This window comes from Falco naumanni, chromosome 1, assembly GCF_017639655.2.
Source record: "Falco naumanni isolate bFalNau1 chromosome 1, bFalNau1.pat, whole genome shotgun sequence".
Classification (NCBI taxonomy): domain Eukaryota; kingdom Metazoa; phylum Chordata; class Aves; order Falconiformes; family Falconidae; genus Falco; species Falco naumanni.
The window spans coordinates 120,348,526-120,361,799 of record NC_054054.1 but is presented as its reverse complement, the minus strand read 5'-3'; the positions used below and the strand labels follow the sequence as shown (position 1 = coordinate 120,361,799).

Genomic DNA, 13,274 nt, shown 5'->3' with positions numbered 1-13,274 from the left:
AAGGGAAAGCAGGGGCTCGCAGGAGGACCACAGTACCAACCAGCAATCATACAGCAGGGCTGACTGCCTCCTCATTTCACCTGGGCAGGCTTTTTTTAATTTATTTTTTTAAATCTTTATTTTTTTTAATTTTAAATTTTTTATTTTTAAAAAGAGGAATCATTTGTTCACTGAAAACACACCTTGAGATCGTGCAGGCCAGTTGTGAATTTGGGTCAAACCTGTCAAAGAGTTTCAACCAAAAAGTATGCCTGCTCCTTCTTTTTCTTCTGCTTTGGTTTTTTAAGTCAAAGCATTGCCTTTCAACATTTTCTAAACAAAATGTTTTGACTTTCTGTTTTGCAATGACACATTTTCAGCAAAATATGCTGAAATCAAATTAGGAAGACAAAAAGGGTTTCTGTGACATGCCTGAATGAGACATATCAGGGGACCTGAAACAGCTTTTTCAATTTTGGCAAGGAAACAGAATACCTTTCATTTCAGATTGATACTAAAAGAATAATCTGTTTACCCCTGCTCTCTGCCAGTAACCTGAATAATTGAATTATTTGCAGCTCTATTGAGCACCGCAGCTACAAATGGTGGTCTTGGAGTGAAACATCTCACTGGGAGAAGGGACATTATTCCATGGAGGAAACTAGCTTTCTTAAGCTTTCCCAGTGCCTGCATTGCTGGAACACCAGAGTCGGCTGTTACAAGGAGACACCTCAAAAATTAGAATGAAATCCAACAATCTGGGGCTACATGAAGCCAATTTCTAACATTTCCACTTCTTGAAAGAAAAGGCCATGCAAGAGCACGAGCACCACCACAGATTACTTTATTTTAGGAACATCACCCTCTCCTTGGCAACATTTTTAGCACCAGGCTTTCTGCTAGTCAGTAATGGGACCGCTGTCTTGGGGTGATGTCAAGGAATCATCCAGCTGAAAGATTTTCCTTGCAAATCATCTTGCAAAGACAGATGTTTCATTTGGCCAGAGCTAAGAGAATTTAGTCAGGGCAGCAAGCCACCGCCAGCACTGGCCAGTGATGCCATTCCTGGGACCACATCCTGGTAAGAGTCATACCCCACCATGGGATCCCACCTAAAAACCCAGAGCAATGTCTGGATGGGGAATCTGAAGCACTCACCTAAAGATGAAGATGAAGAGCATCAGCAACATGCAGAAGGTGGCCACGTTGTCCATGGTCTTCATGAGGACTACGAGCTGGCGCTGGAGGGCTGGCATGAAGCGGACCAGCTTCAAAACTCGCATGAGCCGAAAGGTTCGCAAGACCGAGAGCCCCCCACCTTGCTGGCCCACTATCTCCCACACGCTGAGGAAGAAAAAAAGGTCATTGCAGGATGAGACAACCAAGTCTAACACAAAAGCACAGAGAGGATACAAAGAGAGGCTGAAATTCAGAGAGAAGAGGGATGGAAAGCGGGCAGAGACACACCGCCAATGCCCCCAGCGAGCTGGACTCCATCCAGGCTTGCAAAGAGCAGAGCCAGAGCCCCTAGACTAGACACCAGAGTGTCAAAAACATGCCTGCAAATCAGTGCCTGCAGCTGCAGGGGCAATTATAGCCTTTGCACATGCCAAAAAACCCAGAGCTACTTAATCGGGCACTGCTCGTACCATTTGGATCCTAGACTTTCCCAGGACATTGGGACTGATCGCTTTCTGCTTGGGCCTCTCTCTGAAATGATTGTAAAATAACCCCCAGATATGTATTAGCAATCATGCCTAAGTGCATTAATTTACAGCAGAGAAGTATAAAGTGTCACAGGAAGGTATTTATGCCCAATCTCCATTACTTTCTGTTTAATTAAACAGCCCAATGAGGAGAAACACACATAAAGAAAGCTCTAGGTTTGTACCTAATCACCACGATGATCCCATCAAAGATGTTGTATGGATTCTTAATGTAGCCAAAAGGACCATAAACGAGGACTTTCAACAGCATCTCCAGGGCAAAGAGGCTTGTGAAGACTATGTTGCTGATCTCCAGGGCATTGGTAAGCTCCTCCGGCTGGGGAAAGAGGAGGAAAGGGAGGCAGTAAGCAGCACAGCTCCGTATCCGAGATCACACCTGGAAATACAAGCCCCAGTACTGCAAGCATAGGAATTCCAATGCTGATGGTGTAGCAAGAAAATGGCAATAGCTCATTCAAAGCCCAGGAGAGAGAAGAAAAATACTATCAGAGTATTTAAGGTTTATACACCCGTTGTAAATTGAGCAGGTAAATCCAGACATGGACTTCACGTTAATCGCAGCTTTAGTACCACCTCAGGAGGTTTATGGAGAAGTGGCATGTACTAAGCCTTAACGCTTTCACATCCTCCAAACCAATTTGCCTTGAGCAGAAAGGAAAGCTGGACCGTTTTGTCACATAAATATTCTTTTAGGGCCTGTCTTTTTATTTAGCATCTCATCAAAAGGTTTAAGCTAAGGTTTTTCAAAAGCAGAGACTTGAGGTGATATAAGTGGAATGGCTCAAAAACCTCATTATCAGGAGGCCCCAAATACTGCTAATGGCGAAGGGACCAATCCTGGCACTCCAGACCGGCAATCTAAAAATAGAGGTATGAAAAAACCATAACAAACAGACTTCCACTAATCTTAGACATAAATTAATACCTTTCATGTTTTTCTAGCATATTTCACAGAGGGTTCCCAACAATGCCTGCAGACACCCATTGCTGTGCTTTCCCCGACGGGTGGGCGGGCATTATTGGAAAACATATGGCAGAAGACAAAAACCGGTGGTGTAGTCTGTTTAGGATCAGTCAGTGGCAAAGGCAGGAGCAGAATCTGCAGTACCAGATCCCCTCTCCCCATTTAACCCCAACACAGAGCCGCAACTGCGTGTTTCTACTTAAAGGCTTTGTTAAAATCAGAAGCCGACGTCCTGCTGGCAGACGGCCACGGGGTCGTGTCGGCAACGCCGAGGTGCCCCGCAGGGCAGTGGGCTGGCACAGTTGGAAAAACACCTTACACACAGCGGGTGCTGGTCTCCTCTTAGTGGTAGTTTGGCACTTAACTCGCTCAGATACTTGTCTAAATCCCCTTAGCTTCAGATGCCTCAACACCGCGGTGGGTCATGGCCAGATGTACAAGCCCACAGCAGCTATGCCATGAGCAGAAGCCAACGCACAACGTGTGCTCTTGACTGCTCCCACAGCTGACATGAAACACCTTCATGGCTGGCCAAAAACTTCCTACAACCAACCAGGAGCTGCAACGCCATGGCACACGCTGCTTCACAAGCTGTAGGGTTTGACATGAGATGACCCAGCCCCAACGCAACACCGTGGGAGCCAGGACAGGGGGTGGCTCAGGATCAACACTTGCTCAACTGTGTTTCCAAGTCCCAAGAAACTACAGTGACCAAAAGCTCACAGATAAACTTGGCAAAAAACCAGATAAATCCCTGTGGGCGTTCACAGAATCATCCAACTCTTTCTCAGGGTTGAAGGCTCCAGGCACAGCTGGCCAAGCCCTTGGAGAACAGGTTCCTCCAACCCAGTGCAAGGGTAGATGGTGACCTAAATTGGCCTGATGCTGTCTCAGCATGGTTGTATGATCCCTAGGGACTTACACTGATGCTGGTGGGAGCTTGTGATGACACAGCAATGGTCATTGGATAGCAAAGGGGGACACAGCAGCATTAAAAAGTAATAAAAAAATTAAATAAGGGGGTGTTGAACGCTTCCTATACATCAAACATCCTCACCCAGGAATGGATGCTTCGGCTAGAGTTTGCCAAACACACTGGACCTACAGCCTAAATCGCCTCCTCACTGATCTGGAGCTGAAATACAAATGCTCCAGCTCCTGATATTAAATGCAGCCCTGGTTTAAAATCATATACCTATGGGAACACTCAGACACAAAGTAATAAATAGGCCAAGAACTTATATGTCAAGCTGCACCTCAGGACAATTTCAAATAGCTGAAAGTCTACATTAGTCACAAAAAAAATGCCAACTCATTCACGAGCGCCCCAGCACCGAAGCAGGCTGTGCCGTTATCATTACCGCAGCGATACTGCTGGAAAGGAAACATGTTCCTGGAAGCTTTCCTTCTCATCCATCAGCACCACTAACCCGGGCCCTGAAGGCTGACTTCCACCCTCTGCTCCCCCCCTGCAGCCGCGCTGCCACATCCAACCGTCCCTGCAGGCGCGACCTGGTTAAGTCCCTCGGTGAGTGAGCAGCGCCCAGCAGCAACCACAGCGGCCGCATCCCTTCCCCGCGGGGGCTGACACGGAAAACCCAATCAGCCCTGGCAGGGAAGTTGTGTTAATAGCATGGATTAATGAAACTTTGCACCTTGTGAGCACCTTCTGGCTGGAGATGTTATTGGGATTGTAAATCTGGCTGGGAGGACACAGCTTCATGATGTGGGGAGCAGAGCTTAGACTGCAACTCTCCCAGGACCCCCAGCACCCACTGGGTGGGCCATGAGACCCCAGCCCATGGAGCACCCCTCCCAGCTCACCTGGCTCACAAGAGCCCCAAATATCCCTGGCAATGGCCCAGAAAGGCTATGGGTCAGCCCGTGCAGCGTGGTGATGCTCAGCACCCGCAGCAGCGCTGGATCCATCCATCTCCCACTGCTTCCCTCCGAAAAAGCCACCTGGCCCTGGGCTGCTCCTCCTCCCTACACTCTTCCACTTCCTTCACAGGGAACAGTTTTTAATATCTGAGACTTTGGGCGTCTATAATACAAAATGAAGAGTGGGACCTCCTGAACCAGAGGTGAGAAGTAATATCAAAAAAATCCCAGATTAATGGCCAAAATGGGTCAAAAGAGGAAGGGAAAGCTTCCCTTTCACTCTGCTGGGAGAAGAGGAGGGTCTCCAGGGCAGCCTGGGGCTCTGCCAGGGGAGGGGGAAGAGAAGCATCTGCTGGAAGCACAGGACAACCAGACCCAGCTGAAATCAAGGAGTTATTTTGCTTCAGGAAACAACACATCCCTAAACAGATGAGAAGGGGCAATGCAAAGTACTCAGAGGATTTTTGAAGGACTCTCTCCCCAAGCCCCTCACTTCCACTCAGGGGGTCCCCAGGGGGGCTCAGGAGTGCCCTGAAAGGCATACATTGCTGCAGCCAGCCCATAGGGCACCTGCCCAGACCCCTGCCACAAGCACCACCGGGAATTATTTGTAAATATTTATAAAACAGACATTGGCTAAGATCATGACCCTGCCCAAGGGGAACATAGCCAGGCAGCGGGGAGTCAAACACTTCTGAGAATGCCAGGATTTCCATGCAGCCAGAGATGCGCACGGATAACGGGACTGTTCATGAAATGCTTCTGCTCTAGAGAAATCATAACTATGTCTGAGACATCTCTCCTTAGACATCATTGCAACACAGCATGAAAGGGGCTTTTCTCTCCTGTGGGAACTGAAATTGTCATCCCATCCCAAACAGGAATACAGAGGTTCAGAACAGGCAAACTGAAACACTTTGTACCCAAAATTTTGAAAGCTTTCCCCTCCATTTCAGTCCCTATTCCCTTAACCATTTACTCTGTACTGTAAATCAAGTGAAATTAAAACACATAAATAAAAGTCAGCTTGAAGAAGAACATGGAACTTTTTGTTCCCCAACTGTTCAAATGAACATTTCAGATCTCTCAGACAATGTGTTTCAATAACTTATTTTTGTAAAACTAGCTCACTGAAACCGCTCCCCTCCCATGGGCGGCTTCAAGTTTGATAAACTGCTATTTTCTGACAACAACCATCTAATCAAAACAATATTGATCAGCTCTAGACTTAATGTACCTCGAAGAGTCACCAACTCCTGACATACAACCAGCTCCACAGGTCCTCACCAGGCGCGGAGGAAAAGACCCAGTAAAATCAAGCAGCTTTACCCTCCAAGGGCCACAACACGGCAGGCAGGGGAGGTAGCATCCTGCAACTAAATGATATATCTGGAAAACAAACCCCTCCAGGAAAGGGCATTTTGCAGGGAAGTAGAGCCTGAAGTGCACATCCTGGGGGTTCTTTACAGCAGAAAGCCTCCTGCCCATCACCCCAATTACAGCACACCTGCCACAGCCTCAGCTTCTCCATTAAAAGCAGAGTCTGCTAATTCTCTCATCAGTAGCAGCAGTGACTAATTAAAAGGAAAGCATCCTATGATTAAATGAGCAACACCCAGAAAGAGTGAGATACAAGCATGATTTAGCTGTGGCACGAAACACCGGCTCTTTTGATGAGTCTCTGGCAAATACTGAATTTTGTTTCCAGGACACCTCGCCTTGCTGGACACACAGACGTGGTGTCCTGGATAAATCATTCCCTGTTAGCTCTCTGTTTGTGTAGTGTCGATTTGTTGATGTACCAAACAGCACATTGACGAGCTCTGGCAGCACATAAAATAGGAGCAGACAGCACAGCATCTCTTATAAACACCACACGGCAAATGAAGGCGGCGGGGAGGAGGCGAGCCACGGGCGCCTGCCCAGCCGTAACCCTGCCTGGCAGGGTGCAGAGCCTGGCGGCGGGCAGGGGATGCTCCCTGCACCCTGCCTGGCACTCAGCAGGGCACTGCTGCAGGAGGAGGCAAGAGAAGATGTCCCCAGGTACTAAAAGTCACCTGGAGGGGTGTCTCAGAGCTGGACCAGCACCTTGCCCTTTTTCAGCATTCAGGAATAGGCTGCAATGCATTTCTTATTTTGTCATTTATTTATATTTTTTTAAACTGAGTAGAAGCTCACAAGCCGGGTTTCCGATGACAGAAAGGTACGTGCTCCATTTCCATCTGGGCACGAGACAGTGGCACACACTCCTCCTTCCCATGCACAGGGCTCCAAGGGGTCTGCTGAGCCAGCAAGGCTAAAGGCAACATGGGGAAAAAGGTGAGGACAGGGCCTGGGGTCATTAAAAGCACAAGCCCCGGGGGGGCTGCGTTCTCCAATTCCTGAAAGACAAGCCCTGCTGTGTGATGAAGTGCAACCAAGTGCCCTGGCAGATGGTGCACGGAGCTTACAAGGCTTCTACTCCCGCCTTCCTCCAGCCGTGACCCATATAAGGCACAGGCATGGCACAGGTCTTCATCATCATCAGACCTGCACCCGGCGCCGTTGGCATGTCCGGCACGGATCCGTCCATCCCCGTTTCCCCTCTGCCCAGGCTGCGGCCAAACCTGGTCTTGCCCAGCCCCTGCCCCTGGGGATGTCAGCTCAAAAGAGCAGAAGCATCCCAGGGTCTTTCCTCTCTATCTTGCTAATAATACAATAAAATAGGAAAAATACTCTGTCTTGCCACAGCACAGATGGGGTGACTGGCCAGGAAGCAGATCCCTCCTGATCCCGAGGGCTCTGCTTCTGCGAGCGGATCCAGAAAACCATGAAAACTTCTAACCCATTCAAACGGCTGCAGAATAAAACCCTTCTGAAATCATTACCATGGCAACTAAGGAAAAATAACACAGAAAGAAAATACCGACCTCAGCTATTTCACAGGAAACACCAACAACATTTTACTGACTCATCACTTGCAGATTTTTAATATATATACATAAGAAAAAAATCAACTGGGTCACACAAAGACGTGATGTTCAACCTGACACCACTCCGTTACGATCCTTTCCACCCTCTGCCTGGGAGCAGACACGCACTGGGTTTGCCTCAAAACAGGAGCCAGACCACAAGTCCTGGGGCAAAACGCAAGAAATCCTGATGAACAAAAGCAGTTATTAATTAGCAAAACGAGGTGCCCTTTTTGTGCCCTCTCCCACACCCAATTCCCCATCATTTATAGCTCATGGCTGTGTCTTCAGTCAACCGGTGACCCTTTTCTGTGCCCTGCTCTCATTGCACCCATGTTATTCCCCCTCCATCAATGCACCTGCTAAGCCACGGCCATCTGAAAAAACACTTTGGTTCCCTTTGGGAAATACAGCTCCTCTTAACTCCAGAGCCACTTGCTAGTTTATAAATAGAAACTCAATCCACACATATTTTCAGTGATGACATCAATTGTCTTTGGGGCTCCATAAAAGGCATCAGGCTTTAGCTATTGTCCTGAGTCCAGCAGCGGGAACCTGAGCTGCGCTTAAATCAGAGCCCGATAGACTAAGAGGCTTTCTCTGATCATCCTTTGCCAAATTGGTTAAAGAAAACAATTCCGAAGGGAGCAGATTTGTTTTTGCTCTGCTCCTCCTGGGGCTGCAGACACAGAGAAGGCAGCGTGCTTGGTGGGCTGGAGGAGGACTGCTGGGAAGTTCGGATTTATAGGCATTTATTAAAAGGAAAATACTTTGACAGACAGGAGAACAAGTCCAGTTTCATCCCATCACCACATGGGAAAGGAGGATTTTGTTATGGGCTGAATATTTCATGCCACGGCAAGTAACGCTCTAAGAAAGGGAAGAAAGCAGCTTTCATTTCGCAGGAATCAGAGCTGTCTGCACCGGAGGGACTCCTTGTCCACCGCTGCTGCTAATCTCCTCACCCCCACCCGTTCTTCCCCGTGCCAGGTAACAATGTCCCTTCTCATCCCACACCTGCAGAAGGAAGGAGCTGAGGCCCATGGACACAGCACCTTCTGGTGCAAAACCTTCCTCTCCACCACATCCTTGTTGACCATCCATGGCCAACAACAGAATTCCCTGGCCCCGACTGCCCATACAGGGCTGTGTCCCCATGCACCTCTGCCTCCCAAACACCCTGAACCTGGGGCACAAATGAGGGGATGAGCCCCGAGCACGATGGAGAACCTTATCAATCAGCCGTGAAGGGACCTGCCATGAACTATCCCTGCCCAGGACCACAAACAGGACATACAGACCATGCTCTCCTACCCCAAGCCCTGGGAGTGGGATCTTTCAATTGCTCTCAGGAGGCAACAGCAGATATACTTGCCTGAACTCCTTATCTATTTTAGTTTGAGATTTCTGGATGAATATTATCCCAGAAAATGCAAGAAAAACATGCACTGGCTCATCCCTCTGCCCAGGTTTCCAAGGAGCTTAAGCTGAACAAAAGCTGCATTTCCACTTGGTCACACCTTGTAAGTACTTGAGATTTAAAGCCCTCTATTTCTAGTTAATCTAAACCAATTTTGAAATTTATCTCCCCATTAGTACTTGAGAAGGTACCAGGGGGAGGGAGGAAATAAAAAAAAAAAGGAAAAAGAAAAAGGCTAACTCAGTACGGCTCCTGCACAGTTCTGCTGAACCTGGGTTTCTGATGCTGGTAACACTATCTCTAATGCTGACAGACATCCATGGGGGAAAAGCTGGTCATTTCCTAACCTCAGCAAAAAAACAATTATAACAAACAGCTTAAATCCAGCAGAGACGAGGGAAAAAGTGCGCAGCTCTTGTCCCTGTTCCTGCTGGGGGCTGAGCGCGGTGGGCAGGGGCTCCGCGAGGACACGGATAGCAGCAGGGCTGAATCGTGGGCACCAACAGCATTGGGACCAACCCCAACCAGGAGAATCAGGGAAAAAATGGACTGATCCCTGGGAAATCACCAATAATCAGCAATCAGGAGTGTTTAAAGACAATAGGATTTGCCAGTGCAAGCTGAGGATGCTCCAGAAGCTCTAGCTGAGTTTGTTGGCTCTTACCCAAGGGGAACAACCACAATAATCAAAGAAGGAGCAGAGAGAAATGCCCAGCTATCTGCAGAGAGCAGCGATTTTTCATCTGCACAGGGATGAAGAGAGTTTCAAAAGCACACATCATTTTCCCATTTCACTGAGCCGGAGTCTCTTCTCAACACTGCCTGAGCAGAGATAACACGAGGGTAGGGATGGCAGCTGAAACAACAGCTGTAACGATAGGATCTAAGGCAGCCCAAGTATTTCCAGCCTCTGAACTAAATTAACAGGAAAGGATTGACACTTACAGCTCCCCATCCAGGGAGCTGAAGAAAACTTTTAGTAGATGTCAAAGAATCCACACAGACTCGTCTCTAAAGTAGAGAACTGAATTATCTGATAAAAACCCCATACACTTTCCAGCTGCATGAAATATCATTTAATTTTCAAATCGTTCAGTCTCCGGAACCAGGATAAAGTCTGCTTTATAGGCACAGCCCATTTTTTTAATGACTGTGAGGTCCATGGTACCCTGTATTGTGCATGGCAGCCTGGAAGAGCTACGTGAGCAAGTCAATTAAAACATGCGAGTTCCTACAAGACCTCATAAACCCTTCAAATCACTGAGGAGTGGAAGAACCCCAGAGGTCCATAAAAAGAATTACCCCCAACAGCAAACAGAGAGCTGGTTTTGAAGTCAGTGATCCTAGCGATTAACAGCTCTGATGACTTCCATTAGCGTTGACTTGACTCCTCCAGTCTCCAACAACAAATCATTAATAAGAGTAATTTCTGCTTAAGCAGGAGCTAATTGAATACGGCACATGCAAATCTATAAGGCACCTCATTTTCCTACCATGGGAGTGTCCTGTGCAGCTGTAGTACTGAGAAATGAAGTTGATGCTAGCAACAAGCCCTGTGTTGGGCAGAGCCAGCAGCCACCGAGGGAGGGAAAGCCTTGCCACGCTGCCAAAGGTTTGATCGCTTGGCTAAGAGTAGCTGGCACAGGGCTGGAGAGATGTGTAATGGAGTTAAATAGAGACATGGGATATGCACTGAAGTGGAAGTGGAGATACCTCTAGGAAGAGAAGATGGTGTGTGAATGCGGGACCTTGTGAGCTCCCAGGAAAGCTGGGGCAATGGGAGGTTGCTCAGGGAAAGGCTATTGCATTGACTTAAGGGATGCACACACATGTGTAAGTGCCTTCCTGAATCAAAGCCTAATCAGAATCATACAGGGAAGCACCACATTAGAAATTTCACCACAGAGAAAAGTTGGGCTATGTTTTTAAAGGCCACAGTTGGAGTAAAGCAGCCAAGATACAGCGTTAAGGGGGTACGATACCGGTTTGCATCAGTGTGGGATGCAGAGAGCCCCTGGTGCAGCACCAGCTGCTGCCTGGATGTAGGATGGATCTTTGAGTCCCTGCACTTGCAGGAAACAATTCAGATGAGCTGCAAGAGACACCAAAAATATTTTACAGAAATAGGATTCCCTTCCTTCCTGACCTGGAGGCTTGACACAAATCCACATGCATGAAAGAAGCCAAAATTCAGATGTCCTGGATCGACCTGACATGGAGCTGTAGAGGTTGGAGGGGACACAGTGTTGCCCCTGACTGTCCTAAGCAGCCAGACAAGGGCAAGCTGGGCAGCACACACCCTGCGAGCTGCAGCTCATCCCTGGATCCTACACAGCCACCTCAGGAGGTGAATGAGCACTTGCCAAGATCTCATTTTGGCACGTAGGGATGTCAAAGAAGCAGCCTCCATATGCCTGACAAATCCACAGCTGCCCTCCACCACTCCTGCGGCCAGCAGCAACATGTTCAACTTGGCTTAAACTGATGGAGATTAGGATGCTCTTGACTACTGAGTCCTGGGAGCAAAGTGCTTTTGATCATGCAGATGCCCTTATTGCTTGAGGCAGTGCTCACAAATGGATTCAGACCTGCTGCCCTCCAGCCTGCCCAGGACTTTAGACACTAGCACAGACTTCCCAAGACCTGGGGCACCAGCCTGCCAAATCCCCACTGCCCAGCTCCATTACACCACTTCTCCATGGAGCAATGAAAATTTCCTCCCACGTGGAGAAATCAATCAGTGGGCATCACGACAGCTAATAATTTTCAGTTACCTTCTTCCCTGCACATTGAACTCAGGCAGTACATAAATACTGTTTGGGTGACTATTATTAATGCTTGAACCTGGAGCCTAATGGTTCCTCCATGCTGGCAGGTTTTCTAACCCTTCACCTCCCCTCTCGATCATCCTGGATACCTGAAAATTTCATGTCCTCTGACACTGATTAAGATGACTCCCACGTTCTCCAGCCTCAACTGTTTACATAAATAGACATTTTAATGCATTTTGCCAGCAAGCTTTCCTTTGACACTTTGGCACAGATGGTTGATATTTCCATGCCGCAGCAGCTATTAGATCTTAATGTTACCAGTGACAACTTTACATCATCTGTGCCGCGTACACTCCAGGCTCCTGCAGTGAGATGCACTAGGAAATCAGCTTGAGATACTACCACAGGCTTTGGCTGCTCCTTCCATCTGCAGATGGAGGTTGCACACCTTGGTTCAGGGCACTGCTGCTTTGTGGATTCCTACAGCACCTTGCTGTAGCTGGAAGGGGGCTCCACCGGTTATCCTCCTGACAGGGTGATGTCAGGCATCGCCTCTTCCCACTTCCTTGAAGAACTGTCTCCCACAGGTGATGAGCTTTTCTCCTTGGGTGCTGTCCTAGAGAGTCATTCACCCCTGTCATCTCTCCAATTTGCTTTTAAAAATTAACAAAAAGTTCTCTACAGGTCTGCACCAATTTCCTCTTCCTTCCTTCAGAGACACCAGAGGTTTGGATCTATCTAGATCCAAGTCCCCACAAGCTCCAGCCATGGATTTGAACCAACTGCAGCTTTGGGGAGGCCAGTGCAGGACCCTCCAGTCTCTTTCTTGTTATGTTAACAATGGCAAAACACCGCAGAGACGGCGGCTGAAATTCAAGCACTATTTAAACAAATGAATATGTAGGGTATAGTTCATACAATGCGAGTTCAGACAAGGAAAATCGGAACAGCCAGGCAGCTCAATGCAAACCAGATTTTAAAAACAAAAACAAAACCCCAAAGCCCTTCCTCAAGGAAGCCCTTGCCGAATTCTTTCCCCTGCTGAGGAGTCCAACATCACGCCTTGTACTAAAGCCTTTGCATTTCACTCCAAAGAAGGACTTGGGGGGGGGGGGGGGGGGGGGTAAAGAAGAAGAAAAAAAAAAGGCAGCACATTATGGAACACAGTCTGGCTTACAGCCAGGGCTGGGGGGAAAAGCAGCACAGAAACCTTCTGGTTTAGCAGCACATTTTACTCCTGCTCTATGGCAGAACAAGCTTTTGCAAAGCCCTAGCTGTTTGAACCCGCAGCGCTGCAGACTCTCAGCTTCCCTAAGGCGAATCAGTCAATTGGTTCAACAGTGTATTTAAAATCCCCCAGAGTCTACCTCTAAATCACCTTTATACTTCTCTACCCAAAGCTAATAGTTTCTACCTGCATTTTGCTTCATCTCCATAGAAAAACAAGCTATTTAGCAGTCACATTAATAATCTGCGGCAATCTGGTTGTCATTTCCCTGATGGAAAATTTCACACTGCTGCCCAGCAGCCGCGACGTGGTGAGTGCTATGTGCACCTCAAACCGCTCTGCTTTCCTCCCAC

General features: G+C 48.0%; 1 protein-coding gene across 17 annotated transcripts in view; it reads right to left on the bottom strand.

The window, feature by feature from the left end:
* Positions 1–13,274, bottom strand: part of CACNA1G (calcium voltage-gated channel subunit alpha1 G) — a 153,582-nt gene that overhangs the window by 69,770 nt on the left and 70,538 nt on the right. For all 17 annotated transcript variants that reach the window (XR_005826025.1, XR_005826024.1, XM_040581817.1 and 14 more), the window contains exons 11-12: positions 1,871–2,022; positions 1,138–1,323 (exon numbers count right to left, since the gene is read on the bottom strand). Coding sequence is in view for 15 of the 17 variants with exons in the window: in XM_040581817.1 (XP_040437751.1) it covers positions 1,138–1,323; positions 1,871–2,022 (338 nt within the window). In the remaining 2 variants the exon portion in view is untranslated. The remainder of the gene's footprint in view (positions 1–1,137; positions 1,324–1,870; positions 2,023–13,274) is intronic.